Source organism: Corapipo altera, unplaced genomic scaffold (assembly GCF_003945725.1).
Source record: "Corapipo altera isolate COAL_440 unplaced genomic scaffold, ASM394572v1 66, whole genome shotgun sequence".
NCBI classification, from domain to species: domain Eukaryota; kingdom Metazoa; phylum Chordata; class Aves; order Passeriformes; family Pipridae; genus Corapipo; species Corapipo altera.
Window position 1 is genome coordinate 5,955,814 of NW_020884924.1, and position 22,731 is coordinate 5,978,544.

At 41.2% G+C, this 22,731-nt stretch overlaps 1 protein-coding gene across 1 annotated transcript; it reads right to left on the reverse strand.

The window, feature by feature from the left end:
• Nucleotides 1–494: 494 nt before the first annotated feature.
• Nucleotides 495–20,946, reverse strand: LOC113953854 (MARVEL domain-containing protein 3-like). Its single transcript, XM_027657494.1, has 4 exons — nucleotides 20,849–20,946; nucleotides 19,493–19,648; nucleotides 16,074–16,243; nucleotides 495–2,538 (listed from the first exon to the last, which is right to left on the reverse strand). Exons 2-4 carry the CDS (start codon nucleotides 19,606–19,608, stop codon nucleotides 1,838–1,840), a joined length of 987 nt encoding a protein of 328 aa, XP_027513295.1. The 5' UTR covers nucleotides 19,609–19,648; nucleotides 20,849–20,946; the 3' UTR covers nucleotides 495–1,837.
• Between the last annotated feature and the right edge of the window lie 1,785 nt (nucleotides 20,947–22,731).

Sequence of the window (22,731 nt, forward strand, 5' to 3'; positions counted from 1 at the left end):
AGGGTCTCAAGGCCTGAGGAGTTGGCCAGTGTGAACCTTACAGGGTTGGAACAAGGCAAGTGTATGGGCTCGGGCAATCACCAGTATCAGTAGACTGTGTGATGAAGGGATCGAGAGCAGCCTTGTGGATAAGGATATGGTGGTACTGGTGCATAAAAAACTGGATTTGAACTGGCAATGTGCCCTTACAGCCCAGAAAGCCAATTGCATCCTGTGTGGCCAGCAGGTCAAGGGATTCTCTCCTTCTGCTCCATTCTGGTGAGACCCCACCTGGGTACTGTATCCAGCTCTGGGGTCTGCAACATCATAAGGACATGTCAGAGCATGCCAGACATCCCTGCAACAGGCTTCCCAGCCAATTACAGCATACCAGTCTAGAAATCAGTCTTAATTTCTTGACTCTATCACAACTGTGAGTCACAGCAAGTTTGGAAAAACTCTTTATTCCTATCTCTTCATAAGCATAATAATGCTCTAGAGCTTGTTGGTGTTCACAGTGTTAAATGTATGTTTAAGGTATTATATAAATTATACTTATTGTAAAGGCTCACGTAATCACTTCTAATCAGAACCATAACATTTTCTTGTTTGGCTTACATTACCTCAAACATAACCCTTTGAGATCTCTGTGTGTGTGTATGTATATGTATATATGAAGTATACAATAAATAAGCTCTACTATGGTTCAAAAGAGCCTCATCTGGGCAGTGGCTATGAGCCAGACAAAACTGTGAGAACAGCCAGAATCAAAATTGTTTCTTCCCACCCCCCCCCCCAAAGCTGACAAACCTTATACACTTAAAGAGCAGCCTTCTTTTTCTCACTCCCTCATCTATGAAGACCAGTGATCTATTTCATCTGCCTCAAACAAAGGATTCTTGAAAGATGTTCTCTTAAATTTATTTTCTCATCCCTAGGGCATACAATTACTTCTGTTCACTCAAGCTTTGCCTGTTTAGATATTGGAAGGACACATGTACTTTCTGTCACTGTTATAGCATTCCCACGGCAGCCAGCATGTTCCCGACTTGGGCTCTACCCACCACCGGCTGTGGAGTCAGCAAGCCAAACCTTGTTTAGGGGGTTACAGAAGCAAATGGTATCTTTACTAAGCTGATACTCGACCAATGTGTTCTGAACTCTCGGGTTCTGATCTACGCTCAGTGAGATGGGAAAATACAGCAGGAAACTGGATAAGGACCAAAATGCTGCCTTTGACATTGCAGCTAGTTCCTCCCGGCAGCATTCCTCGGGGAGCACGTGATCGGTATGTGTCAAGCCCTGTGACTCAAAAGATAAAACGCTTCACTAGCCCAAGCAAAACAGGTCACAAATGTAACCTCAGACACAATTCAGAAAAGCAGTCAAGTGTCCTTTGCTTTGTGAGCACTGTAGCATAAGTCAACAGGATGCACAACAGGCACAGGATCTGTTGAAGGCTGCCCATCCTAACTCTGTATTCAATTCCTTATGCCATAGGAGAGGAAAGGAAATGGTTGTTAGCACAAGTTTGGCATCAGTGCAGTTGTAACCTGTTAAACCTGTAACCTGTTTGGATTTGCTCTGTGCAGGATGAAAACATTACAATCACAAACACATTTTACCTACAGGAGTCCAGCTTGAGAGACCAGTGCAAAAAAACCTTGTTAAAACAAGTCACTCAATCTTAATTTTATTACATCATGTTATAGCTGTGTAGTTACATTTGGTGATTCTATACATGCTTCAGCACCTTGTAGGGAGATACATTGTGGGCTGGTCTCCTGTTTGCCATGTGACACCCAGTGTCCCTCCCTGGTTGAAGCCCCAGCTCTCTGGCACAGTCCCAGAGCCGACTTCACACTAACGTGGCGAGAGCCTGGATGTTGTGGGAGCTTTCAGAGGTCCTGTGAACAGTATGGTGGTTTATGATGCTTCTGTCCTGAACACTGACTTTGGGGCTGTGCTGAGCCTTGGCCACATGGCTCTGGAAGGCTCTAACAGTTCGGACAGCACGGATGCAGACCACAAAGCTGGCAAAGTACAAGCAGGAGGCAACAGCACCGAAAAGGCCCACGGCCGCGTCGCCACCCTGGACCACGCAGTTCATGGAGGTGTAGCCGCGGCGCGCGTACAGCCTCTCACGCCTCTTGCAAACTTCTGTGGAGTTCACCTGGCTGACAAAATGCAGGTAGAGGCCCACTGCCACAATGTACGCTGTGCCAGCCAGCAGGTTGAAGGCACACTCGCCTACCAGCAGCCCTGTCCTGAGCTGCTGGATGGGCTTTGCCCCCACGATGAGGAAGACAAGGGTAAGTACTGCTGCTGTTAAGCTGAAGGCTACGCCGCCATACACACAAGGAGCTCTCATCTGGGTGATCTGCATGTCCAGCTCCCTCACCTCCTGGAGCTCTGTGCCCTCAAAGGGGCTATAGGCTGAATTCAGGCTAAAGGATCCAAAGCCTCCAAGGGATGTGAAGCCTGCAACAGAGGCTTGGGAAGCTCCCACACAAATCAACACCAGGAGGTTAACCGTGATTTCCACAAACTTCAAAATGCCTGTAAGGAGCAGAAAGAAGGGAGTAGGTGTCAAAGCCACATCTTCTGCACGGACTGTGGGTGACAGAAGCACACCAAAAACATGGACAGAGAGCGCTAGTACTGAGAGAATCCTCTTAGCTACAGCTACAGAAGAGTACTGCTTTTAGAAAAAAAACCAAAGCAAACCAAACAACAAAGAAGCCTGAACTCTCATGGACATTTCAGAAGTTGGGCAAATTACTTTTTTTAATTTGTCACTGTGCCTGATAGATGGATCTTCATCCAGGGAAAAAAGAAAATAAAAATTTTACCGTGCTTGCGTTATTGCCAAGGCAAGTGCACAGTGACTGTATTTTGGCCTGTAACTACTTGGCATAAACACACTGAGCAAGAAATATCCAGTATGAACAAAATGCTGAGGTTAAAGCTGACAAAACCCCAGAAGTTTCTAATGACTTGAAAAATTGTGCAAGTTATTTAGGTCCTTTAAAATGTTTACTGCTTTAGCTTACACCCTCTTTTTGTCTAAGTGTCTGTTAATTTAAAGGTATTATCTAACCAGATATAACTTGCACTTCATCTCCTTCAGAGGCAAAAATCTCTTCATAAATCTGACGAAGCAGTTCCTGATCGCACAAAAAAAAAAAAAAAAGGAAAAAAAGAAGGTGAAAGAGGCAAAAACCACCTTATATGTGAAGATCAGTGAATTTGATACTAGGTCATGTGTTCTCTTCCACACCTGCACATTCAGAAGAAAGCCTTATCTGATTATTCTGTGACAGCTCACTAGGGGTCAGACTAAGATTAGTAAACATGACGGATATTGAAGTGTAGCATAGATAGAGCTGCCTACTGGGGAAATGAAAACCCCTATCATGCCAGGCTCATTGCTCCAAAGTTCTGAAGTTAGTTACAGAATTGTGAATCTTATTATTCTGTTGCTGTCTGACAGCCAAGAATGTTAGATGCTCAACACAGTGGTCCTATATTTGTCTTTAAAGTGGGGCGGGATCTGTGATTTGCATACAGACTTTCATTTTATGCTGCTAACATTGATCCACACGGCACTTTCCTCATGAGCAATGGCTCAGTTGCTGTCAAGGCTGTATGGGCTTGAAAAGAAAGGGCTGAAGCAGAGCAGCAACACAAGGGAATTAAACAAATTTCTCTCTTGTGTTGCCAGATGCTTCCAACCAAAGAAAACCAGTGACAGCCACCGTGAAGGATTATCGGATATTCCCACTCTGCCTCTTCTTGCTCCCTCCACAGAGTGTTGAGGTAATGAGCCCTTTCCTGCTGCTGCTTGCTTGGCACAAGAAAGTACTTGTGGCTGTTTGACAAGGGCCTCTGCCCACTTCAGGATCTCCTGCTTCCCCGTGTATCCAGGCTGGTCCCCTTACTTCTGCTAACGCAGCTGTAGGTCAGTACTGAGCCCATTCACATCACGGCCTTGAAAACCATCCCAGAAGCACAAAGGGGAGCAATGATAATGGTGGTAATACCTAGGAATAGAGTAACTGAAACATGTTTCAGTCTGCTTGTATATGTATATACAAGTGTATATGTACACAGATTTCACCTAAAAAGATTTAGGTAGAGAAGGCAGAGCAGAAAAAATGCTCTTTTTCAAGAGGAACTAAGTGTGCAGTGTATGTATGTGTTCTTCAGAGGTGATGCTGATTTCTGCATGACAATGTGCCTCTTCTTTGACCCTTCTGCACAACAATTTCTGTGAATCAGGGCAATAACTGTGCTAGTCACTAAATCTGTTCAGGAGCTTCAAATAATTCAAAGGAAAATATCTGTGGAGCTAAATGAAAAGCGAAATTTGAATCTTGGTCCATGAGTGAAGATTTGAAACTCTTTGTACCAACTGCAAACAATGCAGCCAAAAGATTCAATATTTTGTAGTAGATACAGAGTCATTGCTTTACAAGGACTGTTCGTAGTATTTTGAAAGAGTAGTGTGTATACAGGACATTAACTGGAACTCAATCAGATTTTTTTTGTCTGTTCAGTTGATTTGTATGTTGTACCTTCCAAATACAGGGAGTCAGCTTAGATACTCAGGGCCCTTGGATGGTGTTGGATGCAGAAAGGCACTTCCCTTTTTAAAGGCTGACTACTTGATTTCATAGATACTCCATCAGGAAGCAGTTCTTACAAGTCTACAGGGAGGAAAGACCATTTGATTAAGGGAAACATAAATTTTAAGTATGTTTGGGAACTTGGTAGTTGGGAATTCATGACCAGTCAGCTTTCTTCTACTGCTGACTTCAGAATTTCCTCTTCGTCTATGACTACTGAGGCCCTCTGACCTACTGAGCATCAACATTTCCTGTACATCACCTTGCTGAGCTTTAGAAATGGCAATTTTCTGCTGTCAAAGTAGTCATCACCTGTTACTAACCTCCCCTCATTTATAACTGACCCCAATCCTCAATGACACTGCTCCAAAACTTCTACATGTTCACACACGTTCTGTATGCAACCCCCTAACTTCACTGAGCTGACTGTTAATGGGACAACAAATATGATCATTGTAGGTCTACTGTATTTTTAACTGCAGCATTAGATGCTTTAATGGCATGCCTGAAAAATTTCCTTACACAGGGCATTCAGGTTGGACAGGTTTTGTATGCACCTGTACACTTGTCACACATGCCTGCTGTAGAATTGATTAGAGTAACTAAACAACAGAGAGAGGTTCATTAGCAGCTACTCCACCTGTTATTTTTATCACATGGATTTACTTTTTTTATTTTTTTTTAAAAGTGCAATAACAAAGACTCCTGTATTAAAGAAAATTCTAAAATGATAAGCAGTATGTAGAATGAATTACAGGTCTGCAATGACAGCCAGCAGTTTTTGTGAAAGTATCAGACAATTAGTGGAAATCCCTAAGGCCTTGTACAATCATCAGGGCTTTGATGGAAAATATTTTGGTCAGACCCCAAAAGCCTTGTGCAGCCTTGTTCTGTGACAGTTACAAGCTGATCCCAAATCCTACTATACTAGTATAAACAGGATAGACAGATTTGAGAAATAAGGAAATAAGAAATAAAAGGACAGTTAAGTTTTGAACCTTAGCTCTGCCAAAGTATTGTAACATACATCCTAGCAGTGACCTATGTCAAGCAGTGTACTGCTGGCAGAAAGGATTGAGTTACAAGCCATGCTTCTGAGTCAGTGCTGGCATTTCTGCTTTCAAAGGCCTGTTAACTATGTCATCTTAGAATTATACCTGCAGCAACTAGACTGCCAAAAGGTCTTCCTTCTGGGGAAGTTACTTATCTCTGCAATTATTCCGTAATCACACACAATAACAAATGCATTGCAAGATTTGAGTGTAAAATGACAGGTCTGAACATCTCCAAATTCCATTGGTTATTTTTTCTCCTTTCTCAAGTTCAAAATCTTTAGATGTACCTAAAATGTTACTCGTTTGTATTAAAATCAGCACAGTGAACAGCTGGCTTCAGGAACTAACCCTCTCCTTACTGAGCAAGTTACAAGACTCAAGTCAGGGCTCCTGGATTACTATTTCCTTTCCTATGCTTCTTTCCTGCACGCCTTTTCAGCACTGAAGGTGAGGAGAATGGCTGCAATCTAGAGGACAGTGGATGTTGCCAGAGTTTTCCAAAGAATTGTTTCATTCATTCCATAAAATCTAAACCTGCAGTGAATAGCAACTTTAATGTATCATACTTGTTAATTTTGCTTGAATCTGGTCATCTTTTGCTGTGAGTAGGCTTACTGCTATAACAAACAGCAGCCTTCTAATTTATACTGTTAATCTACTATTCACTTTTTCTTTCCTTTTCTTTTCCCTGCTGGGCTATTGCCATCATATTAACCTGCAGAACAATGTTTTTATCTTCTGTCAAATGGTGGGCTCAAACATGCAGCAAAGCAGCCAAGCAGGCTGGTAAGGGTACAGACCCACAGGCAGCTGACTTTAACAGCTCCTACTCTTGACTGGGCAGTCACTTTCTCCCCTACCTCCTCCAGCTTCACCTTAGGCCCTTCCAAGAGCTGTTTAAATAAATTAAAATAGCAGGAAACGATTCAACTCTCTTCTTATGTGGTGCTGTTTTTTTCTGCAACTTTAGCAACTTGAAGTGACTCAGAGTGTACCTGATGAGCAATTACATTGGCATGAGTTTAGCAGGGGAAATAACACAGCCAGGACCAGAGAAAGACCAGAAATTCTCCCCAGGTGAGCTGTTAAATCTGTATGCTCTGCCTCATAAAACTACACTGTGGCTGAATGTGTGGTACCCAGTAACTCAAGTCTGTGCTCAAGTCTCACACGTTAGAAGCTATAAAGAGGAATTTTCATCCAGGCACTGTGGCAGGATGGCCCTGATGTTCAGGTGTGGGGCTCATGGTTCATGTACACACATGTGCACATAAGATAAAATGGTCAATTCATGTTAATTCCTTTATTTCTGCAGCTCCTATAAATGAGTCTGCAGGACAGACAGTTCTGGCTGTTTCCTTTGAAAATCCCTGACCCCATCAGGGCCCAGCTAATAGAGGAGGCCTTCGAAGTGTCTCCCTCCACTGTGTCTGACACAGTAGTCACTGTCTTCCTCTGTTGACTGCACATGGACTCCCTCCTGTCTCTTTGGTATTATTCCCTCCTCTTCAGTGAACATGCCTGTGTACTTCTAAGATACTCTATCATTCTCCATTCTGGCTTGCTTTCTCCCTCTGCTTCCTTTGCAGACCACCTACCACTGGGACGAGTAGGACACAGCTGGCAGCCCTGTCAGTGTCTGGCTTTCCCTCTCAGGCACCTGGACCCCAGTTGCAGGGCTGGAGATACACAGGTCAGTGGTGCCCGTGTCACATCCCATTAGGGGTCGCTCCAGGAGAAGGGAAGAAAGGAGTTAGAAGCTACAAAATGTGGAAAATCATTCTCTCAGCTTTTTTTACTGAAAGTTCTCATTAGGTTTTCTTTTTTCCAGTTTGGGTAGCTTTCTGCTTTTCAGAGGTAATCTTCCTTTTTTTTTTTCCTGCAAAGGAGCAGACAAGTATTTTGACCATATATAGTGACTTACAAAAGCAGCAGTCAGTCCTGAAAAGGATCTCAAATGCAGAACATCTCTTGCCAATGCAGGCTTGGTATTCCCCAGAGACTGAAGGCACAGCTCAATGCAGCTTTGGTCACTGCTCTGCTAAACTGAGTTGGTGGCAAGAGAAAAAGATAAGGGCAAGGGGGAGAAAACATTAAAGGAAAGAGGGTTTTGGCTCTGCTTTTGGAAGGGGACAAAAAAGTGACAGAAGTGGGAAGGAACTAAAATAGAGGAGGAGAACTGAACAAGAGAAATGAAATGGAGACAACAGTTGCAAGAGATAAAAAATATAAAATCTGGATGCAAAGTATTAAAATATCTTTCTAACAATATTATTCCCTTTATGTACAAAGCAAGATCTTACTGAAACCAGTAACAAGAATTCAACCAGCTTCACTGATGCAGAATAAAGGCAACACACAGCTTTGTCATAAACAAACAAATGCCCCCCAAGCCCCCACCCCACCATTATTTTTGTAGGTCTCTGTGTTCTACAGCCAGTGGTGGGATTTAGCTTTCACTAAGTCATGCTAAAATCAAAGGCGGAAAAAAAAACAACCCAACCCTAAAACACAAGAATTAGGCAATGTAACACCAACACAATCTTGGCTTTTCAGAGGACCCAAGGGAAACACATACTCAGAGCCAACTGAATTTAAATTGCACGGATGTGCCCAACACACTTACGCTCATTGAGATATCTGTCTTACTGGAAATCAACGAAAAAATAGTTTAAAACTGGGAAAATTAAAAGAGTGCTTTAGGAAAAAGCATTATTATTATCTTTTTATAAGTTGTCCCTCTTTAGTCAAGATAATCAGTCTGTTAGGAAATCTCAAAGGATGACCAGCCTTGGTTTTTATGTTTCAGAAAAGTCTCATGTTTACCGTCAGAGTGCTCAGATCCAAATGGAGTATTATGCTGTTTTTTCTGTGTATCCTCTTCCCTTAAAGAACAAGTATCCCACCTGCTCTGTTCTTTCTGCTTAATACCCTCCCATCCTCTAAACAGTGCTGTCCAATTTTCACAGGAAAGGGTGGACCTAAATTGTAGAAAAATTGCATCAGCCTCTATCCCCATATTTCTCCACCACTGTAAGACAGTTTCAGTACAACCCAGACCCTGCCTGGGAACAACAGCTATGGTTTACTTTTTTCCAGTAGTTTTTTAAAGCATCACTTCTAGAATGTTCTTGATTTCTCTGCTACTTCCTGAAGATGAGCCATCTTTCCTAATTTTCGAGAAGATGGGAAGCAAAAGATCTTGCATAAGACTGTAGTATTTGACACCACTGTTCAAACACAACACCTGTAAAAGGCTGAATGTGTATTTGTAGCACTGGTAGGTCTCTGTGCAGTCATCTCATGTTCTGCATTTCAGAAAAAGGCCTTTTTTCTTCCTAACTTACCAATAGTTCTTTCAAGTGGTAAACAAGTGTCTTGGTATTGAAACAAACTTGCAGGAGTTTTTTTAAAAAGAGTTCAGAAAACAATGAAACACTCTTGTTCCTTATGCCAACTTTCCATAGCCACTCCCTCCTTTGAACTGAAACTGAGCTGCCTTTAGAAAGTACAAAGATTGGGGTGTTATTGTTCTTTAAGTAATCATAGTCTGGCTGAAGGTAGGTCAGGCAGGAGGCACCTGTGAACCTGAGTTTCTCATTCACTTTACCAATTGTGGGTTGTCACACTTGGTGAGCAACATTCCTGTCTCAGTGGATTTTTCTCCTTTAAGTGAGCTAAGATCACCAGCTCAAGAAATAGAGCTAGATTCAATAGATAGTCTGTCTGCTGTATCAGTTGGCTTTGAGAGCCACTTTTTTTAAGAGAAGAGTTTTTCTTTGTTCCCATAATTTGGGTCAGATGTGGGGAAGACAAACCCAGTGCTCTCACAAGATGGTGTAACTCTTCTTCTGTAATGTAAGACAGCAAACGTAACTAAGATTTCCCAGTATGGGAAACATGAACTGGAGTCTAACACATACCTAACAGCTACTGTCAACTTTGCCAATATCTTCCCCTGCCAACTGTAGTGAGTCTTCTCAGTTGGAGTTCTCCTCTCTCTAAAAACAATCGCGCACGTTAGCTCAGTGCCAAAAGGTGGACGAAAATAATTTCATATGAAAACGTAGGCAGAGTGGAAGTCCCACGTGTTGGCAAAGCAGCAGTTTGCTAAAGGTAAGATTTGGCATCTGCAACTAGTGTAGCTCCCCTGTGTGTTTTTATAGAGCTAAGTGCTCATGGCTGTTTGTATTTCACAGCAAACAGGACTTAGCTCCAAGTGAAATACTTTAACTTGAGAACAGGAAGGTTACCTGCAGCTCTGCCGCTGTCTCTTGTTACTGGGCTACTTTAATTAAGCATTTTGAATAACTGGGATTATATTAATCTGTACAGCTCCATCCAATTCCCACTACCAATATCCTCTATCTTCACCATTACAAGATTAAAAATCTTGACGGCAATTTCAGTCTGTTAGTCACACTATATTTAAAATATATTTTGTAACGGATAGAAGGGGAAGCTGTCTAATTACAAGGAGACTATATAGGGAGTTTAGCGCTCCCTTCTTACACAGAAATACACTGAAATTAACTGCCACAAGAAGGGTGTAAGGCAGCTTTGAGCACAATTTAAAGGAGCTAAGCACAGCACACTGTAGGGGCAAAATGTGAAGATAGTGGCTACAAAATACAACAGTTTCTAATTCTGTTGGGTGCCTCCATGGAAATGTAAGCCTCCCACTGACCACTGCTGAAAAGATGTAATGTGCTGCTGAATGTACTTGTCAAATGCTTGTTTTCACCCAGAGTTACCTGCACTACCCACATTTAATGACCCTTCAGTGGTTTTGAACATGTGTAACTAACTGAAGCTACAGAAAATTTTTTTATTCCAGTCCCATGCTTCATGCAGACCACTATTCTCCCCCAACATCTCCACAGCATTTAAAGGGATGGACACAAGTGCCCCGCAAAATACTTTTTCCCTCCTGCTCTGATGTCTGACTCCCAAGAGGACCAGTATCACAACATAACATAGAAATATAACAACAGCAGCATAATGGTTATGAACAATGGCATAACTCAAAGCAAATGTCTATTAGTGTGAACCCTGTGTTTAGGGTAACTTTCCATCTCAGTATTTTTCCAAGTCTATGATTATTTGCCAGCATGCAAAGCTACGGGAAAAAACCCCTGTGTTTGTAAAAACAAAAGCTTATAGATGTTTACACTTGAATTAATGCCGGCTTGTTAGTGCATGAATATATTCCGGAGAAAGTAATTGTTACTCCCTAATTCTATTTCCTCCTCCAAATAAATTCAGTTTGATATTTCCTCCTGGCTATGCTTGAAATTGGAGACTTTTCATGTTGTTACAAACCATAATGCTGTCTTTTTTCTGAGGGGAAATTGGTCTGAAGGCTTTAACAACTGTGGATGTTAGAATGTAGGCTAAAGGCATGATTGTTTGGAAGTGCCTACAATATGCTTAGGAAATCTGACACTATTCAAGGCCCAAAGCTGTATTCATGGCACCAAGTAACAGGGATTCAATTATACTTGCTCCTCCACAAACTATTTTCTAACCTTTTAGGTGTTGTCTCCCTTAAATGCCAAGTGAGTCAAAGAACTAAAAAAAAAAAAAAAAAGGTTATTTGCTCAGAAATTATGACCAGCACAGTACAATTCTATGGAAGGCAAAAGGGCAGGCAATGTCCTGAACTGCATACTGACTGAAGATGGGAGAAACTTAAATTACCTTCACTGTGTTTAAGCAAAAGTATAGGAGGCATTATCCTGGAACTGCATTGCTCCACCTCTTTCACACCAATATACATAATAAAAAGAAAATAAAAAATTTTCAAGGTCAAGTGACCAAATATCCATGACCAATTTATGATCAGCAATTCACTCTTGGGTTCAACTCAGATTTTACTCTCGCTAAGACAAAGGAAACAGCATGGCAGCCAGCCTTGAACACTTTTCTCATTGCCTCTGCTAAACAAAAGCACTGAATCTAGTTATATTTTCAGTAAGCCCAAGCAGGGTTCTTTGAAAGGCAAAATGATTAATAATTTAGTTTTTCTACACAAAAGAGAGAAGTACAGAATTTTTAACTGCACTGTGAAAAGTAAATTGAATGCTTCCTTCTCAGAGAATTTCAGCTCTAAGTATCCCTAGGTCAACAAACTCTTGTTGTTTTCAATATGTGCTGCTTTAAATGGCATGCATTAATGTGCATAAGTTGTAGGAAATGGCTATTGCAAGCAGGAGTTACTTAGTTGATGAATGGTTGGTCTTTATCACAAACAGTTTATTTCCGATTCCCATAAAATTACATAGTGCATCTAGACAGTTTGACACCAATCTATAAGCTGTTCCTTAAATCCCCTTCACTAATGAAGAAACAGAAGGTGGCAGACTTCTGTGTTTCTACTGTCTTTTGAATCTATAATCTGTAAGCCCACAAGTGTAACTTTCGTATGGAAAAAGACCCCAACATACAGAAACGAGATATAAAGATAGCATAGCAGGGAATAGTCAAAAATATTAGAGGAAAGTAATTTGAAAGAATCAGCAGATGCATGAAGAAAGGTAGTGCTCTTAAATGACACAAGCTCCTGTGAGATAAAAAATCCTCTCACAGGTTAGCAGTGGCTAAAGGAAAATAAAAAGCAAACAACCAGTTTTCATGCCTATAGAGTTAAGGAAGTAATCACTAGTTTGTGTTGCCTGTCAGCAGTATGCCCATGTTAGCAATGAAGAAGGGGGGATCTGCAGAGTCAAACAAGTGGAGCTGAAGATGTAGGGGCAACACGACAGGTGTTTTCTGGGTAGAGAGATGTACTATATTTTGGCTGCAGTTCGGTCCAAAGGGCAGACCACCTGCTATGGGTTACAGTTCACCCTCTCATTTAGTCTTATCCAAGGGAAATACAGTTTGTGCGTCCGGGGTTTGCTCTGCGATATGGCCCAAAGAGCTGTAAGTGAGGGTCCAAAGTGATTCAACAAAAAACGATTGTAGATGCACAGACTAATGAATTAAAAACTTTGAAAAGTGAGATGGTGAAGTCTGCTGTAATAATAATCACCAAAAAAAAATCTTCATGATTGCTAACTGTAAAATTGGTAGGCTGCTGAGAGCTCAAGCTCTTGAATGAGAAGTTAATGAAATCAGTGTTTGATAAGCAACCTCACACTTCATGCACGTAGAGAAACACCACCCACACACACACCCAGCACCCTCCCCTACAGAGCACACAGATGGACCCTAAACAAAGTATTTGCACTCAGGAAAGACATCACGTATCCTTCTCTGAAAACATCAGCTCACTGTTCACTGATAGTCAAACACCACACAAAAAGCTAGGAAGCATTAGAACAGGACTACAGAACCAGAACCTCTATGCAGATATCTGATTCTTTTTGGAACTTATCTGGTATTTTTACTGCATTTCTGGTCAGCCCATCTCCAAAAGGTACGGTGGATCTGGAAAAGGTGTAAGACTGGCAAGCTAACCAAAACTGGGAAGACTTTGCTCTCACTAAGGCCAAAACTGACTAATGTTCAAGCTGTGAAGAACCAACAGGAGCACAGGCACACCCAAAACCAAAAATCTCACGAAGAAGGTGTATATATGAGATTATCACTAGGTATGTTGGATACCGCCAGAAGCAGAGATACCTTCTTTTAAATGTTTTAAGGAACAAAACAGTACTTCTTGAAGTGGCACAAAGAAACTTTGGAACTTCTTGTGGTAAGGTAATGCGAAGGCCAAACATTCAAATTTGATAGGTCTATAAAGAGGTGTTAAACATAATAGATGTGAGTGCAGTTTTCCAATTCAGGAAATTCCACCAATCCAAAGTCTGGAGTGTATTCCAGAAGACAGCTCACCCTCTACTGGTCCAAACTTTGATGGTCCTCCTGAATTTATACTTTAGTCCATTTTTTGGGAGGATGAGTAATCAGGTGCCTTATATGATCCAGTACTGCTACAGCCATGTGATCCTACCTGAATGCCTTTGCATAGGTATCACTCACATAACGTTTTAACAGACTTTTTTCCCCTTCTGTTTTCAAGACAAAAGGATTAAAAAAGAGCAGAATGGTTTGAAGTTTCTTAGATGGTATCAAATGTTCGTACTGGAAAAAAAGGTCAATATCAGCTGTTTCTTCCATTATATGTGGGTTGGATTTATTGTCCTAATGTGGTTGTAATGAAAAAAAAAAAAAAAAAGGGTGGGCAGGGATTAGGGATGGAAGGGAGGAAATAACAAAGATAGGAAAATGAGGTCCTAAAATGTCGTAAGATCCTAAAGTGTTCAAAGGATCCCTGAAAAAATAACTGCTTATTTCTGAAACTCACCTTTAGCTTTTTGGACTATTGCTTATAAAAAGCATGGACGAAGAGGGCAGTGTCTGGGTGAAGCAAATATTTTTCAGAACTCTGGTTGTATAGAATTCCTCCCTAGTTTTCTAAACTGCACAAAGAACATAACTGTGTGCTAGGCAAAAGAAAAAAAAACCAAAAACCAACAACTTAATGGACGGTCGGAAAGTAAGGTTCCTATTTCAGTTGTTGTTCTGGAAAAGACTGTGGTACATCACCTGATGTCCCAGCCTTGTTTGAGTCTAGTTTATTTTAGAATTATGGTGATTGGAAAAGGGGGAATTTCACCAGAGTGCTGAAAAACCATTGGCAAAAGAAAAAGACGGTTAAGAAGTATTTACAGGAACTTCTCAGGCTGTAAAATGTTGTAGCTCACACGTACTGACTTTTTAGTAAACAATTCATGTAGCTTTTCATTTATAACATCTACTGTGACTGCAGGGAACACAGAATTCTGCAAAACAATTCTAGGAAAGTCTGCTAAATCTCGGTGCTTTCAGAAATTAAACGGGAGTAACATTCTCATAATCTTATCAACCTCCAATATATTTTCATTTTTTGAAATAAAGTTGCTAATATAAGGGCTTCTTTTCTACATGTTCCCTTTTCCCTCCTCCACTGCAAGCTCAGACATTAAATTTTTGGAAAATAATAAGCAATACCAGGGGGAGGGGGGGGAAGTGAAATCATCATTATCAACTGATGCATCCAAACGTAGGACATTTTAAAAACATTAATGATGTTTAATGCACTGAAATAATAAGAAGCAAATGCAGGGAAAAAAACCCAGAAATTCACATTAAGCTACTCATAAGTCTAAACAACTAGTGAAACTCAAAACTAAAAATAATTTGCCACCTTATTTTTCTATAGCAGTGATAAAATAAGGCATGGAGTTTTCTAGAGCTTTTTAGACAAGTTAAAATAATTCACTGTGGCTGAAGAAGAAACTGATGATACAATTTTATCATGGATAAAAAATCAGTATGTCTCTGTGTTACTAAATGTGCTCTGCAATTGTTTGCAGTTACATCTCAAGACGAAAACCAAACTGCATACAAATACAGAGAACACAATGAGAAAATAGTTGAGCTCACTCTTAAAATTGTTCATCTGTTCACATACAGAGAAATATTAAGAGCAAATGAGTGTGTTATTTAACTTGCCTACATGGAGTGAAGAAATAATCTAACACTATGCACATTAAATTACTTCCAACAGCTAAACTCTTCATTTGTCTCTTTACTGGAGGACACTGAAAGTCTGTTTATAGACTTCAGCCAAAGATTTTGCACCTAGCTACAGCTTCAACTCAGACTGCAGTGGACCTTTCCTACAAACAAGGTGAGAATGCTCATTGTCCTGGAAGAGGGAAAACTTCAAAGGGTAATGGATACTTTAGCGATTTTTTTTTTTTTTAAGTTTATGGGAATGAGTTTACCAAGGCTGATTTCTTCCCACATTAATGCTCAATTAATGCTCATTTCTGTGCTTGTTGCAGTTGCTTTCTAGCTATGAAAAACCTAAGTTATTTCTCAAAAACTGTTTTACTGGATTCACATCCAGAAAATAGTTTTGTCTCCCACAATGGTGCTTTATAAAGATGTATGAGTGATGACTGGATTAAATCCAGAGTCTATAAAAAGTCTGAGAAGAATGTGTCGGAAATAAACTAGCATTAAACCTTCAGCAGCCATCTTTAAATTGCCTACAGATGCAAATATCTATTTTATTTCTAAATCCCAAAGGTTAACTCTTGCTGCACAAACTGGCTGATTACACACATGACCCACTCTGATGCTCTGGATGAATATTCTGGAGATGTATTTTCAAGTGTCTAAATATCTGTATAAATCTTGCCTTTAAATGTCTAAAATGGCATAACCGTCACTTATGCCATTCATTAACTTTAACTCTCCCAGTTCTTGTGGGCTTTTGTTGTTGTTGGGTTTGTTTGATTTTTTTTTAAATATTCCTCTAGCTTTAGTTTGTTGTGCTTCTAAACACAGAAACCAAAAACAAGACAAGTCCTTGGAAGGAGAGGGGTGGATGACAGGCAGTAAGAGTCTCACATACCTCTTGTTGTGCATACCTTTGAACACTTCATTGAGAAGGTTTCCTTAGGAGGATAAAACTCTGGTTGTGGGTCAAAATACTCCCGTGCTGCTCCTGAGGTTTTAGAATAATGGTCTGAGCAAACAGTAGAAGTTCTTGAGTGCTGGCCACCTCGAATGTCTTCTGTTGATCTACAAGGGAGAAAATAACTAATGTTTGTTAATTAAATCATACTCTCTCCTGAACATTAGAACATGAGAAACCATCCTCTTAGTGGAAGCAGCTAGCTTGCTTCACAGGCATCTGATCTTTTTTCTTGCCTGTTTTGAAAGCAACTATCCCAAATACTTGCATAAATCCACGTTCACAAGTATATTTGCACTCTATGGCCCTTAGTTTGGAAAAATTATGTCCTCACTGGATAGGCTGGCCAAACTGTTTAGGTCACTAGCAAAAGGTAGGCAGGAGGAACAACAGCTTTTTCATGAAAAACAAATGTTTTTAACTAGTCCATAGCAGCCCAGGTAATAAGTTCGTACTTCCATCTACTGTGTCCCACAAGGATGCCTTTTAAAAGAATAAAAGCTATTAAAAGAAACAGATAAAGATTTTAAATTGGGGAAAAAATAGCCTACTCAAAGTTCTTCAGGTCTTTGAAGATATTTGAGAAGGAATCTAAAAGCAAACCCCAAAAAACCAATTTCTCACGTCTCTAAGTAGTCTCTTCATTTATATACTTCAAAATGATCCATTTTGCTGCAATGACATTCAGCTCCACATCTGAAATCTAATGTTTTTTAAGGTTGGTGAGATTTAGAATATTCTGTAGGAAAAGTGCAATTTGCCCTCCTTAACGGAGTTAAAAACTCAAGTTAAAAGAAACATTGGCTGTAAATGTTTTAGTATTTGGTCTAATCAAAATTTTCCCCCTCATTTGAAGGAGAATTGGAGCCTCTCTTTCTCAAAGTACAGCTGGGATGAGTTTGTTATTAAAGGGTATTTTAAGCCTCATTCAGCATTATCATTTTTAAAAGTCTTTTTTTCCTATTCAGTTTTTATCTGAATGTCTTATCCATAGATCAGCATTTTCAACTGTAGTTTTGTTTCCTAGTATCATTGCACTTTACTAAGGTTTATCTTCATCCAATTCCAGACTCAATGTTATCTCATTCATCCACATTAAATCATGTTCTTTGTAGTTTTTACATTTTAATTAAGACATTCAATAACAAGACCAATGCTAACATCTCCGTGTTTAGTTGCCAACAGCTCTATTTGGCTGAAACATTTCTGATTTTTCTGACCTTTGTCCTGTGTCTTGTGCAACTACCAAAGCATCCTGTGCAGCTGTGTCACATAAATTAAATAAGCTGTGTGATTTATAAGACTTCCAGTAACTTGAAAGCAATCCCTTTGGTACTTCTGATGCAGCTGCTTCTCTCTATTGTATCCTGCTACTTGCCAGAAAACAAAATAAACCAAAAAATCAAAACAAAAACTCCCTAATGTTCAGCAACAGAGCACAATTAGGAAAAAAAAATTCCTTTTTTTAGATTTTTTTTTTCCTCACTATGGCCTATTCTGGCCACCTTCGCTCCTGTTTTTCTTCAGGACTTTCTTGTTCTAGGTAATTCTCCTCAGCAATGAGAGGAAGGTTGCCCTAGGAGTTTCAAACATTTATTCATTTGGAAAGAGAAATATTCTGTCTAGAAAGTCTTGCTTATAAGGGATGAAAGCATTAGCCACCTAAATTTGCAGCTTCCACCAAACTCTTCCCATCTATTTCATTACAGCATCTGGAGGTCCTTTGCTCAATCAGCCAAAGTTTTCACCAAAATCCACAAGAACTCCATGAGAACCAAGCAGGGGAAATCCTGTTAGGTTAAGCCAAACCCCTTCAAAACAATTGATAAAAAAGTTTTTCAATTAGTTTTAGTGAGATCTGATGCCCCCCAGATTCTCAACTTGACTCTAAGAATTATCTTCATGGCTATTGCAGATCTGTAGATGCAGCTTCCCTTCCTCTAATCCCTGGTGGGTACAGGGATGGTCTGTGAGTCTTTACGGTCTGTCCACTAATTTTCAGTCTATGTATCCAGACATATGAAACTAACAGCAAAACCAAAAAATACAGAGAAGTGCTTTATTAGAAAGTGGTGGTTTAATTTATAGCTAGCCTTTTACACATTGCTTATAGTATGCTATACATAAAAAAAAAAAAAGGCCACACCAAAAACCCAACTGTTTTCTTTTTCCTTTTTACTTTCCACAGTGCTATTAATGTGTTACTGGCATTAGCTGATCTCACTTCTAACATGTTCAAGATAATTTAACTATATTGCCTGCCAATCTCAGATTTTCTAAGGACAGGCATTCAGCTTCTGAGGATGATTCTCAGGCTGGCCTTTGTTCCCATTTCTCTCCAATTTTTCATAATTTAAGAGACAGAAAAAAAATTCATTAGCTATTTTCATAATACAGTAGGTTTACCACTATCCAGAAGCTTTATACTCAGCCATAAGTACTTAAGTAGCCCTTCTAGTTACAGTGCTCTCCTCTGCTCCTTTTATTCTCATCCCATTTTTCTTGCTAAAATGCACATTATCAGGGAGTACTTCAGTATTTCAGCTTTTCAATAATCTTAATTATATTTATTTCTTCTCCCTGCTTGTCTTTTATCTTAAATTCCCTTACAATCATGTCCTCAGAGACTAAATGGAAGTGACGAAGACTTTACTGCCAAGGCCAATTTGCCAGTGCTGTTTAGGTCTACAGACCTCTTTCCTACAAATGCATCCATGGGTATGATCTAAAAGAAAAACAGCCTAAGCTCACATTTTGCATGCTGTAGGCTGGCCAGGCTAGAAGGAGAAGTGTAATATCCTACGAGTTTATTTGGCACTCGAAATCCATTAGTTGATCTGCTTACTGTGGTGATAGGGGCTGACCCACTATCAAGTGCTGCAAACAGCCTCAGACACTTAAACAAGTGCCATTTATTGACTGGGACTAGAGAAAGTAATTTTGTTTCAGATTAATAAGAATGTGTTCACAGCTGAACTAGAGCAACCCGAGAGCTCATGAAATCCCTGTGCTGGTCTCAGTCGTATAACATTCTCATTTAAGCAATGCATATTTGGCAAGCACCAGCTTGCTGTCACCTGCTGATCGGTCTCTTCAGGAACTGTAGTAAGACTCATGGTCAGACTTCACCTACTTGTGACCCAACTTGTTCCAGATAATCCCAAGAAATTCACATCTCTGCCCATGTCACGCAAACAAAAAGGTTAAATTTCTAAGTGTAAAATGTGTTCCAAATGTGGTGTGCTCATGCTTCATGATTTCAAGGCTGAGCAATATGAGGGTATTTAAAAGCAAACAGAGAAGGCAGACATTATAGACCTCCTGTGATATATTTCTTGAGGAAGATAAAGACATACCTTGCATTGTATTGGTATGGTTTTCTCGCTCTTCTGTCTTCTTTGTATCTGTCGGATCTATGGTTCTCATGGTGCCTGTATTGCTTATCTTGGTACCGACTCCCAGCAGGAGACATCTTGTTTCTCAGATGTATTCTTTCGTTCTAAAATAACTTCCTGAGTCAGAGAAATAAAACCGGTTCATTTTATAACTCCCCTTAAAGTTATTCATTGACCAGCACTCACTTCCATTTCAAGCTGATTCAAGAGTTAGTACAGACTTCCTTAAGAAGCGAAGGAAGTAAAACCCTTTAAACTACAAGGTAACTTAATTAAAGCAGGAAGGTTTTCTTTAAGTTTTCATCAAGTAAATGCAATGTTTCTATACTCAACATTTATTGCACTTCACTTATTTACTAGGTCTGCTCTGACTCTCCTGCCTTTGCTGCCAGGACAAGGCACGGTGTCCACCAAGAACATGAATCTTGGCTTGTCTAATGTTGACTCTTACTTAATATATTAAGCCCAGCGAGTACCGGTGCCTTGCATGAGCGTTCACATAGCTGCCACCAGTGGCAGGGCAAGACTGAAAGGGCAGGCTGTGACCTTTGTCCTGGGAGTTTCTAAGAGGAGAGCACCCATGGGTGTAAACAGAGTCAGTACAAAACGCTGCCTGTGATTTGCATAAACATTTGGTACGGGCAAAGCTGTGCTGGGCCAAAAATAAGGTGACCGAGAAAATACACCCTGATAATTTCGTGTTAAACATTATCAGGATGTTATTTCTTGCGTCTTTACCTTTTCAAGTTTGGTACAACTAAGCCCAAACCTGTAAACCAGGGAAATGCAGACTTCAAACATCGGAGCAATCTTTATTCTCATTTGCCTTCATCACAGCCCTCCAGCATCCCTGTAGAAATGCCTGCAGTCAATTTAACTTGGACTGATCAAGCTGAAAGCTCGCTTAATGACTTCCCTCCATCTCCTTAGGGTGTTAGGACGTAAATAAATATAAATATAATATTTTAAAAATATTAATTTTTATTTGTTTACATCTAACAGCGAAAGAGACAGCGCCTTCCCGGAGGCGGCTCAGCTCCCCTGCTCCGGGAAGAAGCCATTCCGCCTTTCCCCACGGGAAAGGTTCCCGGCGTCGGTCCCGCCGCCACAGCGCCACCGCAGCGAGCCGAGACCCCCTTCGCCCCCCAGGCTTGGCCCTGCCATGGGCGCTGCCCCGCCACAAATGGCGCACACCAGGCGCCTCCCGCCAGGGAAGGAGCCGTCCCCTTCGCCGCCCACCCGCCGCCTGCTCCTCTGGGAAGAGCCCGTCTCCCTCGGCACCCCGAGGGCCAAGGCCAGCGAACCCCCACCCCTCACCTGAGGGGAGCGCTGAGCTCCGTCCCGCCCAGCAGCAGCTCCCGGGAGCAGCCGGGACAGCCCTCCCCTGCCCGGCCGCGCTCCCACCTCCGCCCGCCGCACCTCCCTCCCGCGGCGGCCCGGCCCAGGTGCGGCCCTGCCCGCGCCCTCTTGGGAACGGCAGCCGCGGCGGCGATGAGGATCACAGAATCAGTTGTGTTGGAAAAGACCTCTGAGATCATCCAGTCCAAGCTATGACCCAACACCACCGTGTCAACTAGACCATGGCACCAAGTGCCACATCCAGTCTTTCCTTAAACACCTCCAGGGATGGTGACTCCACCACCTCCCTGGGCCCATTCCAATGTCTAATCACCCTTCATGTGAAGAAATTCTTCCTAATGTCCAAGGAAAACCTCCCTTGGCACAGTTTGGGACTATGTTTTGTTGTCCTCTTGCTAGTTACCTGAGAGAAGAGAATCCCTTCACCCCCTCCCATAAAATCCCTTTCTTTCCCAGGGCTTTCACTGCAGCACGCTTGGGGTACCAGCGCTTCTTGGATTTGGCCTTAAGATACATAACTGTTAGTGCAGTCCCATGCTAGAGCTAAATCCAAAATCCCCTGTAAGTAACATGCAGGTATCAGAGGAGCCGCTGCCCCTAAAATGAGGAGATACAAGAACTGAGTGCTCAAGGCATGTATTTTGAACTGTGGTAAGACTGTGATTCCCAGTTCTGTGTGAGCTGTGTTAACAGCTTCTTTTGCTGTTTACCATTCTCACCTTGCCTAGACCTCTTCTGCTGTTCCCGCCTTCACATGTACAACTCGGCTCATCTTCTCCTCTCTGTCTTGCACCAACCCTAGTGCTTGCTTGATCACATCATAATCCAATTCAACTTGCTCTCCAGCCAAAACCAATTTACTTTCTGCTGGTTTAGTGAGTTGAATTGGCTTTGTACTGCAATCAAATGTGCGCTGAAGCAAGGGCTTGGCAAAAGTCCATGTCCCACAGGGAAGAAACTGGGGAAGGGGTGGGGGAAGAGGGCTACCTCTCTTGGCAGCACTGAGTGGTGAACGTAACTGAAGCCCTAATGTGAAGTTGCAGTTTGAGGCACTACTACCCATCAGTTAGTCGCTACATCTTCTTGGTTTGTGGCTGTCATCTGGCTAGCAAAGGCATCCTAACAGCAGGAGTGGTTTACTGTTTCGTAGTTCTGTTTGTTCCTAATTCTTACTGTTTCTGTTTAAAGGTCATTTAGGCTAGTTTGGCAGATTTTATCCTGAAGATTAGGGTGCCAGCATGAATTCCATTCTCCTGTCTAGATGACAAACATTTGGGAAATAGATTCATCACTTGCACCCAGCAGAAGATATCTTCTCTTGATGGGGGGCATGAGGAATTACAGCTCCCTTCTGGTGGGCAGGTTTTATACAACCAGTCAAAAAATTGCAGGGAGACACCACTGGAAACAGACTTTTTTGGAGGGGCTGAAATACGGAAATATCCTTGACAGCCACTTTTTACAGTATCACTAGTAGTTTTGTTAAAGCATTTTTCTTTCTGGGCTGAAAAGGTTCAGTTGTAGCCATTTTGGTTTGATGGAAGATTGGATGGAACTGAAGGGATATGATTATGGACTGGGTAAAATTCCGTGAAGCTGATGAGCAAAGTAAGTGTTTAAAAAGTAGTTAAAGTCATTATGGAACCAAGTAGTTGAAATAACAGGGTCACAACCAACACAGAATTACATGGCGAGATCTACATAAAAAAACTTTATGACATAAGGGATTTTCCCTGGGAATTCATAAAGCAAACACAGGGTAGGTAGTGATTGCTGGAGTTGCCTATATATGACATAAGAATATGAAACAAGCCACAGAAAATGATGCTGATGAGGGAGAA